A 16,637-nucleotide genomic window follows, 5' to 3' on the forward strand; every position below is an offset into this window, starting at 1 on the left:
TTCGAGTTAAATCTATTATCAAATGGTGTTTCATTTAATATGCTCGGATTAATATTAAATTTCGAAAGCAGGAAAATGTGAAGTATTTGGATATATTTTAAATAATATTTTTGGATATAAAATTGATATTAATATTAATACAATAAACCCATGATTCATATGAAAAGGCAGGGTGAATTCTAGGTTACAAAATGCGCAAATAAACATGACTAGTTATCATATAATTTTGCTCCGTGATATACACATATCAATGTTAGATGTGATCGTGTGATAATGTACAAAAGTTTCAAGTTAGTGATATGCAGTTGAAAACTCTGACCAATATATATATATATATATTGCATGCATGTATGTATGCGAGGAGCTTCATGATATGCAGATGTGTGATTCTAAGTCGCCAAGGATAATAAACCCGACGGGAACAACATAGGAAATCCTTATGTGGGAAGGGAATTTAATTCATTCATTTATCGGTCATTGTTGTTCATTTGGGAAACATGATCTGATCTTCCAGTCTCGCAGGATATCCTTATTTTGCGATGAAGTACTATACTGCTGTTTAAACCCACCCAAAAAAAAAAAAAATCTAAATCCAGCGTTTATGACTTCGCGAGTGGTGGGCGCCGCCGAACCACCGATCCCAACTACCATCCACCGAGCCATTAATCCTGCAAATATTCACACTCGTTGCAATCATCGCAATCTAACACCTCTCGAATCACACCACACAAAGCTGCGAATCTCAACAACATTATACACGGCTTACCATGGAAGCAGTGGATCGGAAATCGATTCAACGCTCGAAATCAATCTGCACATCAACAATGGATCGTTAAATCTTCAGATAATGAAACCCAGAGAGAAAAGCCTTGGATATGGCAACAACAACAAAAAAAAATTAAAAAAAAAAAAAAACTCTCTCGCTCCCTCCCCCGCTTACTCCTTGCAGACGCTGGACGATTCACCCATTGTTTTCAGTTGCTCCAGCTCATCCTGCATCCATCAGATCACACAACCAATCTTCTTCAGCTAACAAAGACTTGCTAAAAATGAAGAGCAAAATCAATCAAAAAAGGGCAGAGAGAGATGAGTTAACCTGAATTATATTGATTTCGTTATTGAGTTGGGAAATGGCAGCTTGCAATCTATGCTTCCCGATGAAGGTGGGCAGAGAGTCCGCTCCTCTGGGTTGAGAACCACGACTTCTCTTTCCAGTTGCACCGTCTTCTCTGTAATCATCTGTCACTCTTCCATTTTCTGCTCTCGAGGCTTCTGCAAGGGCTCAACTGTCCCATGATCCATGGCTTCTGATTGCTCAGCGATCAAAACTTGAATAAAGCTTACAAGCCCATCAAGCTACAAGCATCTCAGCAACATTAGCGAGTCAGAAAAAGAGGGAGGAACATGGCGAAAAGGGAGAGTGGACCAGAGGATATAATATAACGAATGATGGAGGCAAGAGGGAGAGGGTCCTGTGATGACAATGAGGCGTGAAGAGTGGGAATATAGGGAAGTAGTATATTGTTGGTATTGTGAAGAAAGATTCCGAGAGAGAGAGAGAGAGAAGAGGGTTAGGATTGGCTGGTCAAAAAGAAGAAAAATAGGCAGTGAGATGTGGACAGTGGACAGCAAGCAATTGCCCACCATAGCAACGACAAAGTCGCGGCAGGTCTAATCTCTAATCTGCTGAAGGTGAATCCCTGTTTTACCCCTAATTCGTTCTACTGTGGGAATTCAATCTGGCCTAAATTCATTATACTATGTAATGATAACAACAGTCAATTTAATCAAATAAGTGTTAAAATATTTTATTATATAAGGGTCACAAAATATCAAATCTCACATGGGTTATTTTAAATTTTGGAAAAGAAATATATTTTGAAATTTTTTAAATATTATGTTATAATTGAACAGTAAATTTAAATCATTCACCGTTACATTATCATCCTATTTGGGTCTTGAATCTCAGTCGTCTCTTTATTTAATTCTCCACGTATTGGACAATCAATGCACTTCTTAGAAAAGTCATATACTGCCATTTTAGTTTTCGTTTTCATTCCCTTGACTTTTAGTAATTTTGACGACTACTATTATATCTTTTTTTATTAAATGTCTTCGCTGGACAGATAGTTGTGAAATTTTATCGCTGTCGTCAGATGGGTAGGAATAGAAATTGAATTTAGCTTCGAATTTTTTTTTTTTCCTTCGCATTCAGATTTTATTTGCAGAAGTGTTTTAAACTGTTTTTTATTTGTGAATGTTAAATTTTAGTCAACGAATATAAAATTATTTCCCACAAGTTCAGAAATAAAAATGATATTGTCAATTCCGAGATTCTTTATAAGGATAGACTTTTACGGGGAAGAGAAAAAGAAAGCCAGGTTCCTCTTATTTTAATGTATTTTTGTTAAACGACATAAAACTTGCTTTGGTTGTCTCCCTCTCCTAATTACACTCTCATCTTTGTTATGGGATATTTTTTAATTATCTCACCAAAATTTAAAGAAAGTGATTAAATAATTATTTTTTTTTGAAAATTGAAAAAAAATAAGTTTGGTCATATTTAAATCCACACACTGAAAAAAGGATAATATTTTAAAAAAATTTGCATTTTGAATGGGGAATGCTTTATAATAAGGAAATAGGCTTTTCAAAACTTGTCATTTGAATTTGGGCTTTTATCAACAGGGTTATTATTAACCCCACAAAAAGTGCGATGATTCATGACAAAAGAAAGATATAGTTGAAGATCTGTATTTCTTTTATTAGCTTTAGATAAAAGTCTAGAATGTCTGCGCTAGAATTCTTTATTTTAAAATAACCAAAAAAAAAAACCAACAAACTTCAGATGATGATAATCAACATCCTTTTCGTATTATTTTATTTTTATCAATAGACATATCACAGCAAGAACATGTATCGATAAAATCTCGAATAGTATTCTCACGGCAATGAACAAATTAGGAGTAACAACACAAGCACTCAAGCAGCATTAACTCGCGTAAATTTTTTTTTTTTTAACAAAGAGGGTAAAACCCAAGTCACAAGAAATTAAACATCAACAACACAAAGGGACTGAAGTCCCATACAGTCATTAAAAACAAGATCCCTCAAGAAAAAGGGGGCCGAATCAAACAGAGAAAAACCAAAATTTTTTCCTAAGCTAGTGAATTTGCAACCATATTCATCTTTTAAAGAATAAAATTAATCTTCATGCACTAGTCACATTGGAGGATTTGCTTAATTTCCAACAGAACAAGACTTATGTTAAGCAAATTCGTAGACTCTCCATTTAGTAACTCCTTCAAGTTCTTGCAATCTGACTCAACAACAATTTTCTTGAAGCCCATGTCCCAGGCTAATTTAAGACTTCTAAACATAGCCCATTTTTCAGCCTCATAAGAGGAGCAAATATTGAGGGAAAAGGAGAAACCTATAATCTAAACTCGTGCATTGTCTTGTAAGACACCACCACATCCTACCTTACCCGAAATAGATGACATAGCACCATCTGCATTGAATTTGACCCAATCCTTTGAGGGTGGTCTCCAACATATATCCCCAAACTCATCATCATTATTAGCCATAAGAGATTCATCTTGTGTGACATAAGATTGCCAAGAGTTTAGCACAACATCTATGGGATTGTCATCTTTGAGGAAATCATGTTGAAAGATAGAAAGCTTGACCAAAATAAAACCTTGGGCGAATTGGGCTTTCTAAGGTTTTTAATCTTTTTTTGCGGTAAGTTTATTATAGCCGTTTGGGCTAGAGCCTTTAATTTCAAGCTCAATGGGTCATAATATTAATCCGGATCCATGTCGAGATCCATATCATAATTGCCATTTCCAGCTTGAACTGAAGTTAGAGTTGAGTAGCTAGAATGTCACAGAAATGGCAGCGTCTTCGAAGATAACAGTCACCGCTAAGCTCGTACTGCGTCTCCGAGATATTACTGCTCCTACCACCAATTGTTCTCATTCTCTCATTGTCCCCTCTAGCGTCACGCAGAGGTCCATTACTACTGCTATTACTTCCCAGAAGAAGAAGAAGAAGCAAAAATTAGCGGCGGCGGGTTTAGTGAAGGAAAAGAGGAGGACGCGTTCTGACAAGGAATTTGACAAGGAAGCGATTCTGCGATATGGAGACAACCCCTCTCATATTCCTGTGATGCTTGCTGAAGTACTGGACGTCTTCTCATCTACTTGTTGGCGACCTTTACACTCTTTCGTCGATTGCACGCTCGGGGCTGGTGGCCATTCCTCCGCTGTTAGTCATTTATTCTATTCTCACTTTCCCGCCGTTCAATGTTTGTTTGCTGTGAATTAATGTGCTAGTCATTGGAAATTTGATTATGTCCACACCGGTCATGCACGCCCTATTTGGGTGCTTACAATTTCTTCTCATCGAATGTGGTATTATGATTTTGTTGCTATCGTAGTTTGAGTTTCTGCCCTTCGAAGGGATTAGCTTTCTTAATTTTCTGTACTTATTGAAAACGACAGATAATTAATGCTCATCCAGAGTTGAAGTTTTTTGTTGGCATGGATGTCGACCCTGTGGCACATGAGAAGGCTCAAGCACGAATTAATTCCGCCTTGCATTCTGACTCATACTCTAGTAGTCCTGCTTCTGACCTGAAAGTATACAACTTCTTAAAAAATTTTCGTCATATCAAGTCTGCAGTAAGTAAAATTGGTGAGCAACACTTGGACATTGGAGTAGATGGCATTTTAATGGACTTGGGAATGTCATCCATGCAGGTTAATTTCCATACTTACCTCACTAGACTTCTTAGATGGATAAATATTGGATTAGCCGGTTGTTGTAGCAATGCCAAGTCTCTCTATTAGCAAAATCCACCACAAGTCTCTACTTATGCTGCTACATCACCTTCCTCTTCCTATTACTTTGTTGTTAAGAGTATGGCAGCGAGATTGTTAGCCGAGTATTTTGATCAGGACATGGTTTTATGAGTTGTTTTATACGTTTTCTTTTTAATATTGTTTTTGTTTCTGTTTTTCATTATAGGTTGACAATCCTCAGAGAGGATTCGGTGTGCTCAGTAATGGACCGCTTGACATGCGTATGGACCCTCAGGTATAATTATGAACAATTTTGGAGTTCAATGTAAAATCTTTACACTTGAGTCTTGGTTCGAGTGGTAACTTATTTTTTATAGAGTACATCTATACATGTAAATGGATGAATTAAAAATGCGGAAATGACATCTTGTTTGACATTGTCAGTTGCTTTTCTCTGTAGTCTCTTTTCTTAGCAGTTGTTATTATTAACGTATAAGTGAAACAGGCTTGTTTCTTGCCTATTCTTGTCATATTTTGGTTAAAATATTTCTCTATCAATTTAACTGATGATAGCTGATGCACTGTGCTTTACTATCGGAGTGCATGTCAGCCAAAGGTCAAGGTGTAAAGATGGAATAACTGTTAGATTTGGAGTAGTTACAAGTCATAAAAGCATTGCATTGGAGTAGAGCAAGAAGCGTGATCATATGATTAAAATGAAAAATTTATTGTACTGATTTGAACTTCAGGTGCCAGGTATCTAGTTAAGAGGATATTGAGTAGTGTGTGTGTGTGTGTGTGTTTTTTTTTTTAATATTTGAGAATCGAGAATAATTCAGATGGCCCAACATAATGCATATGCCCTTAATTGTGGATCTATCAGTTATCCACTTCTTCTCTGTCAAAATCCTCTTTGCTGGTCTTCTTGTTTTTTGTTTTCTTTTTGCCCCGCTAAAATGCTGCGGCATTGTTCATTCGTTCAGAGATTGCAAAGTTTGCTTGGGGAATTATATTTCGATTGCTGGGTTGCTGCGGTGTCATTCTTAATTTTTCTCTCCTATATGAACTGATGAACAGGCCTATGACAGGCGAGTCTTCAAGCTGAAGACATATTAAATTCTTGGCCATCTGCTGAAGTGGGCCGTATCCTGCGGGAATATGGGGAAGAAAGCAATTGGCGTACTCTGCAGAATAAGATTGTTGAAGCCCGATTACATGGCGGATTGCATTCCACTAGTGATTTGCTAGATCTAATTAAGCTTGTCTCTCCTCCAATGAAAGGTAGGTCCTTCTGCGATTCTATTCTTCCATTCGTGGAAGCATCAAGCATGTGATCGATTTTTTTTTTTTTTTTGGGGGAAATGCTTGTGTTTCATTGCTTAATTACTAGGTATGTATTATTATTGCCTGTTCTTGAGATGATGAAAGCAGTTTATTCAATTCACTGATGTGTTGAACTGTATTCAATTCACACAATGTTCAATTTCATTGCAATAGGGGGAAGGCAAGGTTGGATAAAGACAGCAACCCGGGTATTTCAAGCTCTGAGAATTGCTGTTAATGATGAACTGAACACCCTTAAAGATTCGCTAAATTCTTGCTTTGAATGCCTCGCTCCTGGAGGTAGGCTTGCAGTCATATCCTTCCACAGTCTGGAGGACAGAATTGTGAAGCAAACGTTTCTTGATATGATTAAAGAGAAGGCAAGTAATATAGACGAAGGGGAGAACTGCGATAATGATTTAACAGAGATGAGAGGTGGGGTTGAAGAGAAAGAAACATGGATAAAACATACAATACATGGATCAAATGGGATAATTTTGACGAAAAGGCCAATCACACCTTCAGGAGAGGAAGAAAAATTGAACCGCCGAAGTAGGAGTGCCAAGCTTAGGGTAATTCAGAAGCATTGAAGATGTCTGAATTCTATATATCATGTTTAGCGAGGAAGTTTTTCTCATACTCATGACAGTATTTCTATTGGAACCTCTCACTCTTGTAAATCAATACAATTTTTTTAAAAAAAAATCATAATCTATATTATAACTATGTAAACATTTCAAAACACAACCAAGTAAAGGTATTCAAAATCAATTCAAATTAATTATATCAAATTAAATTGAATCAAACAGATATAAAGTCATCAAAACTGATTATAAATAAGATTTGATTTTGTTTTTTTTTTTTTGGCTAAGTTGATTGGTTTGGTTAGTTTTTGTTTTTGTCTTCTTAAATTTGAATCAAACCAAATCAAGCCTTATTATATTTATTTTAAGGTAAAGGTGCAAATTTGGTCATATATTATTTTTTTTAGGAGCACCTGATAGTCTAAATTATTAGGTAGTGTGAAATAAATCATCAATTTTAAAAAATGGAGCATTGAGTAGCCCATTATTAATTTCACTTAACAAACATTTATGTGGGGCTGACAATGATACATATGACACTCTGCAAACACTATTCGTTTGCTTGTGTAAATGAGCAAATTTAGTTATGAATTATTTTTTAAGAAGCATTGGGTAGTTTTTATTATAAAACATGAACCATCCAACACTTTTTTATCAATTTTAGTCAAATATTGTTTATTTTTATATTTATGAGACTTATAATACATCAATTTTAACTCGAAAAGAAGAGGTTTGAAGAGTTATTATTTAAAGGCATTCACAAAGACGACACCAATAAAGTAGGAGAAATATTCATGGCTAAATTAAGTTAGAATCTAGCTTCTCCCATGTAAAGTAAAATCAAACTTTTATTTTATTAGCATTATCTTCATAAATATCTTTAGATAAAAACTCTTTGAACCTCTTCTTTTCAAGCTAACATTGAGAATGAAAATAAAAAAAATTGGAGAGATTAACTCACTATGAGCCTCATGGGTATAAAAATAAATAGTGTTTGGTTAAAATTGAGGGCAAGGTATTAGATAGTCTATTTTTTATAGTAAAAATTACTCAGTACTCTTTAAAAAATAATTCATACCTAAATTTACACATTTGCACATGCTGCCGATGGAGTGCCACATGTGTCATTGTGGACCTCACATAACATCCGTTAGGTGAAGTTAATAGCAAGGTATTAGATACTTTGTTTTTAAAAATTTATTATTTATTTTGCATCACTTGATAGTTTGGACTATCAAATACTCTTGAAAAAATAATTCATGACTAAATTTGCTACTTTATCCTTTATATAATTTTATCAATTTATTTAATTTTTTCTCTTTCCTACGTTTAGTTACTTGTAAATCAATACTAAAAATTATATTAGAATTAACTATATGTTGTCTATAATTGTTTTTTACAATTTTTTAATATGTATAATCAAATGTTTTAAAAATAATGTGTTAGTTTTTAATAGTTAACTGTGCCAATTAATTGTTAAAAATATTCTTGTCCTCTAGAAATTTTTTGATTGAAAATAGTAATTACTAGTTAAAAATTATTGGCAAATTGATTATAAAAAATATCTCACAAAAAATTTTAAACTCAAACCAAAACATTTAAAAGCCGAACCAAATCGATTAAAAAAAAAAAACCAAACAAGTCCTAATCTTTAGTGAACCAATTGGTGGCTCGGTTTAATTTTTTTGTCACAGTCAAACCCAATTAAACTTATGAACACCTTTACAATTAGGCTATTGAAAATTAGATGTTTCTCTTGTGAATCCCCCGCTGTAATAGTTTGTCTGGAAAGAAACAAGATAAGTTGGAATTCCATAAAATTGGAGACTTGCTGTTGAAAATTATAATTAAATATTCTTAAAATAATAAATTATGTTTTTACAAAATTATAAGTGGATCTTTTAAAGTTCATTTTTATACATGCAAGGTCTTCAAATAGAATTTGATGTTTCAAAATATAAAATATTTTGATAAAAACAAATTTTTATTAAATATATTTTAATATTATTTTTCTCAATTATTTTCTTAATTTAATATTTTTTATATATGGAGTATTAAATAAAAAATATTTTTAAAAGTTTATATTTTTATCTTCAAAGAATAAAGTTTTAAAATATATTTAATAAACATCATTAATATGTTGTGATTTTATTTAAAAATGTACTCTCTCTCATCCCTTTTATAAGTTTTTTTACTAATCTCACCAATCTAATAACAAAAAATAAAAGAAATAAAATTGTATAAAATTTTAAATATGTCTTTATATAAAAAAAATAAACAATGTTATGATACTTTTTTTATCTCATAAAAATAATTTTAAAAATGTTTTTTAAATACTATTTTAAAAACTACACTATAGCTTCTAAATAAAATCAAGCTAATTTTCTAGAATGTGCGCGCTAATGGAACGGGATGGAGTGTTATAGTTTTGGACCGAGGAGTACAAAGGATTTTAGTTGGGGGAACACAACGAGATAAAGGCCGCAGATGATGGCACCTGGCAGTTATTTCTTGTTTTGCCGTTACCTTTCGTTGATGAGGATGTGCTTCGTGTCCACAGACAGATGAACTGAGAGGGAGAATGGTAGGCCACGCTGCAACTTCATGGTGGCATTTCGGCAGCCTGAGATCAACTTTATCAGCTATTCACTGATCAACATATTTCGATCCTCGTTCTGAGTCTCTTCCGCCAGACAGTAATAGTGAGAATTTGTTATTCCTTATTATCAAAAACTTTTCTCATTGCTTCCGAGAAATGCGCTGTTTTCTTTTTCGCTTTTCCTTCATGATTTTCTATGTTTTGACATGATGTTGCGCTTCCAGCGATTGTAATCAAAATCATGATATATGCGAGGACGTTTGGTCGTGGACAAGGCTGGTTCACATCTTTATCCTCCTCATCCATCCCTACATTTAGCCCTCGGTACTTCACCTGTTTATACTGTGATAAGAGTAATAGCTAGGCGGTCATGGGGAAAACGATAAAAGTAACAGCTAAATATACCTATTTGGGATTTAGAATACCCCAACAGATTTCTTGCCGTTGCAATTCCTTCTTTATGAAAGCCAATGGAACGGCCATTTTCTTTTTTCTGTAGAATTGCAAGCCTGGATACTGTGACTTTTGGTGATACACGCTTCTTTATGTTCTGAATTTGACTTTCAGGAGGAAAATAGAGATCAAGGTGAGCGAAGTGACTTCCTCTGATTCAAATGCAAAGAAAGCAAATTTATATGCCGCAAAAAAGGAAAGAGTGAAGCTTCCAACGTATAGCGGTGGTCTGCAAGGGCCAGGGTACCACTTTAGTGACTTTATAAGGCACCCCAGTGGAATTGAAGCAATGTTGAACACAAGGGCCTTGGAATCTTGTGAATGTCTTGACGCTAACACTTACAGGTCTTCCACATCTTAAATTGTTCTATATTGGCTTCATCAATCCTTTTAGATAGGTTCAGAGGCTCCGCCATAGATAATGGATTTTACATCCATGTGTATGAAATTCATGTTTCATCTAAAGCATGGAGTTCGGCGCTCCAGTGGTTTAGACAGCAACTTTTTATTTTGGTGAATAATTCTTTGGACTGTCGTATGCGCCTTGTCTTTCTGCTGATTGCGTCTAAGATCAAGTGATTATTATACTTATTTTTGCAGGTGCGCTTTGCCTAAACTTCAACTTCTGAAATTTGAAGCTGTTCCTTTGCTGGATCTGCGGGTAACGCCAACAAATAAAGATTGTGTTGTGGAGATGCTATCTTGTAAGGTATAAATATAATAGGATGAATTTGCTTCATACAGGTTGTACTTTAGAGTGAAATGCATCTGGGCGATGTTGATTGGGGAAAAAATTATAAATAATACTCCCTCTCGTCCTAAATATAAAAGTTAGATAACTAATTTACAAAGATTAAGGAAATTAGTTAGGTTAATTATTTGTAAAAAATGTGTGTTGATTTCCTCAGAATACCCCTTCTAATCATATGCATTGGAAACCAGCCCTGTTAATGAAGTCCGTGCTTTAATATTTTTGCAGTCATCTTGGAAAAAAATTATAAATTTAAGAGATAAAATATATTGAGGTCTTATATTTAGGATAAAAAAGAGCTCCTCAACTAGCTCTTACATTTAGGACTGAGGGAAGTAATAATAACAATTAGACACTGATTTTGAGTGGGCATCCTTTTACAAATAGGAAGGCAGCTTCTTAACTGAAACTCGTGTGGTTTCAAGAAATCTTAGTTAGTTTTAAGAATAAAAAAGAACATTGATTGAACATGCGCCTGATGGATTTACATTTCAATTTGTTGGATACTTCGCTGTCTTACAGTTTGAGGGTTCAGAAGTTGTGGAGCGACAAAACGACCACTTCTCAGGTAAACACTAGATGGTTTTCTGAATGCAGAAGAGAGAAGTAGAAGAAAAATGATTTTACTTTGGACTATAAGCTTTGCAAAATCATTGAATCAAAATCACAACACGTTTATTTTCTAAAGATCCTTGCACAAACAACCAACTCCTTCTGCAACCTATTGATCTGTCTCCTCTAGCATAAGGAAAATTGCCATTGTCCAGCACCGTTTTCTGCTTATTTTATTTTTATCTCCATAGCTATGGCACTTATTTATGTTCCTACTCTGGATTTGCAGCATTCATGATAAATCACATGACATGGGGGGTGGATGATGCTGAATCATTTCTAGAAGTTGATGTTAAGTTGAATATCACTCTTGAGGTCGTCCTTATCCTGATGAAAGATATACTAGTGAAGTATTTTGTGTTCCATCGATATCCACTAATGTTCTTTTCCCTTTTTTTCTTACACATTACTGAGGAGTAGAAGAGAGAAAGTCGCGTATATGATTGTAAAATTTGATATCATAGGCCACAAGCTGCCTTAATTGGACAAAGCCGTTTTCAGGTCTGAAAATGTCATTGGTTGAGGAAACTAGTAATAGTTGGACAAGAGGAATTATTTTACTTTAAGAGATTGCTTTGTCTAGTGATGCTATCTGCCCCAAAAACTTAAGGCAGGCACACAAATTGAGTAAAAAAATGCACTTGATGGCTGATCCTTGCAAAAATTAGAAAAGTTAATCCTGTGCCATTGGTTGAAATTATCAGATTGATTGGGGGAAAATAAAATTCAAACAAGTTGTAGGTTCTCTCGAAACTTTCTATAGATTATGTGAGGAATGAGGATTGTGTCACCCCATGGAACAGAGAACCCAGAGACCTAGCTGATAATTTCAACCATTTTCTAAAGTTTCTAGGTGATTGATTTGTACAACCTGTGCGAGGTTGTACAAATCAATCACCTTCTAAAGTTGGCCTTTCCTTATCTTGGTTCTTTTTAGCAGCATATAGTTACATAATGTAATGAGCTAAATATTTTTTTTGTGAAACAATCAGTAGTTATTAATATATTTCTTCGTGTTAAACTGATCTCCCATTTGCTTCCTGCCTTCCTAACAACTTTTTACTGGCAGATTTACACGCGTCCATTTACCATGTTGCCTAAAGCAGCTGTTGAGCGTCCTGGAACTCTGTGAGTCAATAATGTCTTGGCTTTTGGTTTTGCACTCGGATATTCATCTCATGTGGCTCTCAGCTTAGATACTCTTGCGTAGCAGTGCATATAATTTTTTGTTGTAATACTACCGTTCCTTAGATTCATGTTTCTAGCGACAGCTCCTTTGTAAGTATTGTGATATATTTTCCTTAGAGTATGAGCTGTAACATGAAAGTAACTCCTTATACTTCCAAAAAATTGCATAATTGCTTTTTTGTTCATCTCCTTATGCCTCCAAACACTTGCATGTGCAGAATGATGCAAGCATTGGTGGACCAGCTCGTGCCATTGCTAATTCAGCAGCTGCTACAAGATTATGAAGAATGGGTTCAAGAGCAAATGAAAAATATCCCATAAATGAGGGTCCTGATCCCATGATAAACTGGTGAGCTTCATTTTCACCATCGTGAAGTTGATTCATTTTGTTTGGGTCTGTTCAATGACCAAGACCAGACATATTCCTCCATTTTGTTCTTCTTCAGGGCAAGTCACCACAGATCCACAATCACCAAAAGGTACAATTCTATCACTTGACTACAAAAACGTCACATTCGGCTTCGCCGTAGGTCCATCTCATTCACCTCCTGCTTTGATACTTGTTCCTCCTCATTGATCAACTCATTAGCCCAAAAAACAGAGAATATCACATTTATCAACCTGGATTGAATACCCAAGTAAAATTGAAATGTGCTTGTAACGCCAAAGAAAGAAATGTCCCTGAATGAATATGATTGTTGAATACACTTTATAAAATGTCTCCTCGGAACCAACGAGGTTGGTTTTGGCCAAAAAGAAAAAAGAACCAACGAGGTTGATCACCGATTTTTTTCAACACTTAAATCTGTATTTATCAGTAGCTGATTTCGATATTTTCTTCTCATACTTGGAATTGCCAAACAAAACCTACCGGAAACAAATGTAACACGTCCAAAGTCGGAGTGTCTTATTGCTGAATCAGCCAAGATAGTTTTGGATATTTAAGAAAGACATCCTTTTTTGGATATTTAGGAAAGGCATCCTTGAGTCAAGACATTAGACACTTGTATATATGATTTGGGCTCTGGTGAGATTAGCAATAGCTGTTTCCAATATGAGCCCACACATTTTCCGGGGCTAAGGGTCTGCAATGACGTCCAAGTCCTCCATGAAGAGTTGCCGGTAAATGGTCTAGTTGGTAATGATGTGATTCATAATCTTTGAATCAAATTCTATTCTCAATATGAGGATTGTGTTGGAGGGCAATTTGTAAATTCTTTTGTAGATGTTTATTAAGTCTAGAGACATGCCTGGTAAGCTCTCGAAATTTTACTTACCTAATTTTTTTATATATATAAAAAAAGGCCTACTTAAATAGTTGAAGCTTGGTTTGGTGATCGGTACTCTGGTTTGGTGAAATAAATAAAAAATAAGAGAATTTAAGTATAAAAAATAGATTTTGTTTAATGTAATAACTACTTTATTTTTTATTATTTTTATATTTTTCAAAAAGTTATCAGGTCGTTTTTCACCTTGACTTTATTTTCTTTTTATTTTTATATCCAACTTTCTATTATTCTAAACTAAAAGCAGTACTCATACTTGTCAAGTTTATTTTTTATCGAACAAATGTTATAGGAAGTAAAACATGTAAAAGATACGACAAAACTTCCAATTGCGGTCAAATCATTAATATCAACATTATTAATATACTTATAGATTTAAAGGAGCACCATGTCCAAAGCCTAAACGGTATGTTTTTTTTTTTTTTTTGGAATTCCAAATAGGTGCACAAGGATACAAGAAAGAAATAAAATTAAAAATAAGTGAAAAAAAGGTTATGTATACTTCAGATTATCTCTTTGATGGAAAAACAAATATATATATATATATATATATACCTACCTTGTAAATATCCGTTGCATAGCATAGTGACAAAGAATCACATCACAAAACGTGTTTTCTCCCCTTCCTTATTTTTTTTTATATCTATCCAATTCCATCTACATATATTTGCTAGATGCGAGAAATATAAATCAATAATTCTTTTTTTAACTTTGCTGCTTCTTTTTATAAAAAGTCAAATTTATTAAACAAGGAAACGATTAAAGTAATAAAAAGGCCCAAGCGGAATTTACTTTGCCTGGGCTGAATTTGGAAATCCTGGCCGGGCCCATATTGCCCTTGACCACAGGATTAAGACCCGTTTACCCAGAAGCTCTACGCTGAAACCGGCAGATCCGGAGTTGCTCCTACTTGTAGCCTAACACTCTTAACAGACACGGCAAATCGAAGTCAGTGGAAACCCTAACAGTAACCCTGCATTTCTGTGTTTTCGCCGCACCTCACTTCTCTGTGAGGGAGGTGATTCTTGAACTCGAGCTTCAGCATGTAACCTCAATTTGATTTCGTTTTTTGACGTTGCTCTTTTTATGTTGTCATTAATTAATGGCAACTGAAAACAGTTGGCGAAAATGACGCTCGAAGAGTGGTGTGTCTCGGAGTGAGTTCAATGATGTCAGATACACCTTCTTGATTTCAATGTCTCCTATTGGAGCTTCGATCTCGTTGTTGTTCCTTGTGTTCGTCTTTATATTTTCATACGCTTTCTCCTCTCTCTTTTTTTAATTTTTTTTTGGACCATTTTTTAACAGGAAATGGTAGTTTGATGAACATGAAAATTGTGATCTGTCGTACAATATGTTAGTCGTGCTTGGAAATGAGCGGAAGATTGTAGTGTTTAGTAATTTCACTAACTTGTAAATCGATGTGGATGCTATGTGTTACAGCAGGAGTTATGTTTGTATTTTTGAAGGTGGCCAATTAGCCATTCACACGGCAGCTTTGGAGTTGCCTTTCTGTGTGTGAATGGTCAGTAAGCTCACCTAGAACAAGTCTTGTTTGATTGACCATTACAGTGAAGCTGCTCCTCTGTGAGCCTGTAAGATTTCATTGATTGCGTCTGTCAAACTACATACCCCAAGTTCCTGAATCCTGACGCATGTAACAAGTTAGCACTTCCTAGTTTTGCCTGTCTTTGTTTGTTTTGTATCAATTAATGTGTAGCAGTGTTTGACAATGTGCTAGCAAAATTGCCGTTGTGATGGCTGTTTAACCGCATTAGACTGCAATTGTGGTCTGCAATGACTACAATTATGGGCAATTACCCACAATCAGGATACAGCTGTTACAAATCATGCTTGGTAGCTCGTTAGCTAGTCACATATTACCTCAACTTGTGTGATTGGCAGTTAAGCTACCTTGATTGACCAGTTGCTGCTTGCTGGCAACTAACGGTGAAGCAGAGATTGGGGATTCTTGCCCCTGCTACCACCAACTATATAGGCTGTACATTTTGTTTAAGACCAACTAATAGAAAAAAGTCATCATAATAAATTGGATACCAATGTTTAACAAGAAAATTTAAGAAGTCGAGCATTTTTCACATGACAATGTTATTGAAAATCTTGGTGAAAATTTTAGGTGAGAGGAGTATTTTTTTAGGATGAAGTGAGGAAAGATTATACATTCGTCCTGCCATATTTTAAAGAGTATGGGGATTATGTAGCCTGCCTGTAGTGCATTAGATGTTTTCTCTTCACTATTATGGTGGCCAATGAGCCAGTCTTGCAGCAGTGGCTAGGTGCTGCCATTATACATTGGTTAGTTAGATTACCTAAAGCAGTGGTTCGATGTTTCCATATACAGTCCAATGTTGCAACTTGTGAAATATGTTACTATGCCTGTTTTTACAGTACAAACACATGAACAGGGGTGAAGTAGCCGACTGGTTGCGGGAATTTATGCAGAAGGGATTGAAAGGAAAGCATTGAATTGCGTCGTAGTGGTATGAAAGCTTTCTTGTAAATAGAAAGTATTGGGTTTGATCGTGGCTTATAACTCAATGTCATTAGCATCTACCCCTCTAGGATATTGTTGATGATGCATGGTTTTTGTGCTGTAGAAATTAGAAGTTATCTATTCAACATGTCAATAGAAGCTCCAAAACTTATGTTGACTATTTAGCTAGGTTGTTTAACTTTTGTACCTTAAATTATCCCCCACCTTTCTCTCAGGAGGCTGTGGGTGATGAAAGAGATCAGCTAGGGATTTCTATTCACTCTTTTGCGATTTTACAGGAGCATAATTGTCTTTCGGGGTTCTGTATGGGGTTCTACTCACTGGCTGATCCAGTGGTTTGAGAATGACTTGGAACCCCGCGGGCCTGGTCAGCGATCAGCCATTTTTTCTTGTCTGGCCCTTGACTGGGACCCGGACTGTGAAAACTACGAAGCAGCTAAGCATACGTCTATTTGATTTGCGGGTCTGTATGTGCCTTTCGGGTAACAGACTACGGCTACAAGAGATACCTTTGCCCTTCG

At 35.3% G+C, this 16,637-nt stretch overlaps 3 protein-coding genes across 9 annotated transcripts; 2 read left to right on the forward strand and 1 right to left on the reverse strand.

The window, feature by feature from the left end:
- Window positions 1-437: 437 nt before the first annotated feature.
- Window positions 438-3,350, reverse strand: LOC129302066 (uncharacterized). Its single transcript, XM_054940738.1, has 5 exons — window positions 3,227-3,350; window positions 1,097-1,281; window positions 941-993; window positions 767-811; window positions 438-668 (listed from the first exon to the last, which is right to left on the reverse strand). The coding sequence occupies exons 1-5, from the start codon at window positions 3,348-3,350 to the stop codon at window positions 587-589; spliced, it is 489 nt and encodes a 162-aa protein (XP_054796713.1). The 3' UTR covers window positions 438-586.
- Window positions 3,351-3,858: 508 nt separating this feature from the next.
- On the forward strand, window positions 3,859-6,828 carry LOC129303701 (uncharacterized). Its single transcript, XM_054943180.1, has 5 exons — window positions 3,859-4,269; window positions 4,506-4,763; window positions 5,032-5,100; window positions 5,894-6,086; window positions 6,303-6,828. The coding sequence occupies exons 1-5, from the start codon at window positions 3,895-3,897 to the stop codon at window positions 6,716-6,718; spliced, it is 1,311 nt and encodes a 436-aa protein (XP_054799155.1). The 5' UTR covers window positions 3,859-3,894; the 3' UTR covers window positions 6,719-6,828.
- A 2,357-nt stretch (window positions 6,829-9,185) lies between these two features.
- On the forward strand, window positions 9,186-16,267 carry LOC129301383 (uncharacterized). Of its 7 annotated transcripts, none has more exons than XR_008590972.1 (10): window positions 9,186-9,414; window positions 9,536-9,635; window positions 9,879-10,109; window positions 10,365-10,473; window positions 11,038-11,083; window positions 11,357-11,472; window positions 12,197-12,255; window positions 12,534-12,664; window positions 12,762-12,794; window positions 13,288-16,267. XR_008590972.1 is itself a non-coding variant. In XM_054939946.1 (9 exons), exons 2-8 carry the CDS (start codon window positions 9,553-9,555, stop codon window positions 12,634-12,636), a joined length of 747 nt encoding a protein of 248 aa, XP_054795921.1. In that variant the 5' UTR covers window positions 9,188-9,414; window positions 9,536-9,552; the 3' UTR covers window positions 12,637-12,664; window positions 12,762-16,267. The 7 variants fall into 7 exon arrangements, 2 of the variants coding, with proteins under 2 accessions (XP_054795921.1, XP_054795937.1); XR_008590976.1 differs by having other exon boundaries at window positions 14,721-16,267; XR_008590977.1 differs by having other exon boundaries at window positions 9,187-9,414; window positions 16,011-16,267.
- Window positions 16,268-16,637: the final 370 nt, after the last annotated feature.

This window comes from Prosopis cineraria, unplaced genomic scaffold (genome assembly GCF_029017545.1).
Source record: "Prosopis cineraria cultivar Desert tree isolate PC_DT_omini unplaced genomic scaffold, ASM2901754v1 PC2, whole genome shotgun sequence".
NCBI classification, from domain to species: Eukaryota; Viridiplantae; Streptophyta; class Magnoliopsida; order Fabales; family Fabaceae; genus Prosopis; species Prosopis cineraria.

Excerpts from the sequence above, each read along its gene's own strand:
- LOC129302066 (XM_054940738.1), bottom strand. The coding sequence starts at position 3,350 with ATGGGCTTCAAGAAAATTGTTGTTGAGTCAGATTGCAAGAACTTGAAG. Across the intron at positions 812-940 it reads TCGTCCAGCGTCTGCAAGGA|ATTGATTTCGAGCGTTGAAT; the intron begins GTAAGCGGGGGA and ends GTTGATGTGCAG. Across the intron at positions 669-766 it reads TCCGATCCACTGCTTCCATG|GATTAATGGCTCGGTGGATG; the intron begins GTAAGCCGTGTA and ends GAATATTTGCAG.
- LOC129303701 (XM_054943180.1), top strand. The coding sequence starts at position 3,895 with ATGGCAGCGTCTTCGAAGATAACAGTCACCGCTAAGCTCGTACTGCGT. Across the intron at positions 4,270-4,505 it reads CTGGTGGCCATTCCTCCGCT|ATAATTAATGCTCATCCAGA; the intron begins GTTAGTCATTTA and ends TGAAAACGACAG. Across the intron at positions 5,101-5,893 it reads ACATGCGTATGGACCCTCAG|GCGAGTCTTCAAGCTGAAGA; the intron begins GTATAATTATGA and ends GGCCTATGACAG.
- LOC129301383 (XM_054939946.1), top strand. The coding sequence starts at position 9,553 with ATGATATATGCGAGGACGTTTGGTCGTGGACAAGGCTGGTTCACATCT. Across the intron at positions 9,636-9,878 it reads ATCCCTACATTTAGCCCTCG|GAGGAAAATAGAGATCAAGG; the intron begins GTACTTCACCTG and ends TTTGACTTTCAG. Across the intron at positions 11,084-11,356 it reads ACAAAACGACCACTTCTCAG|CATTCATGATAAATCACATG; the intron begins GTAAACACTAGA and ends CTGGATTTGCAG.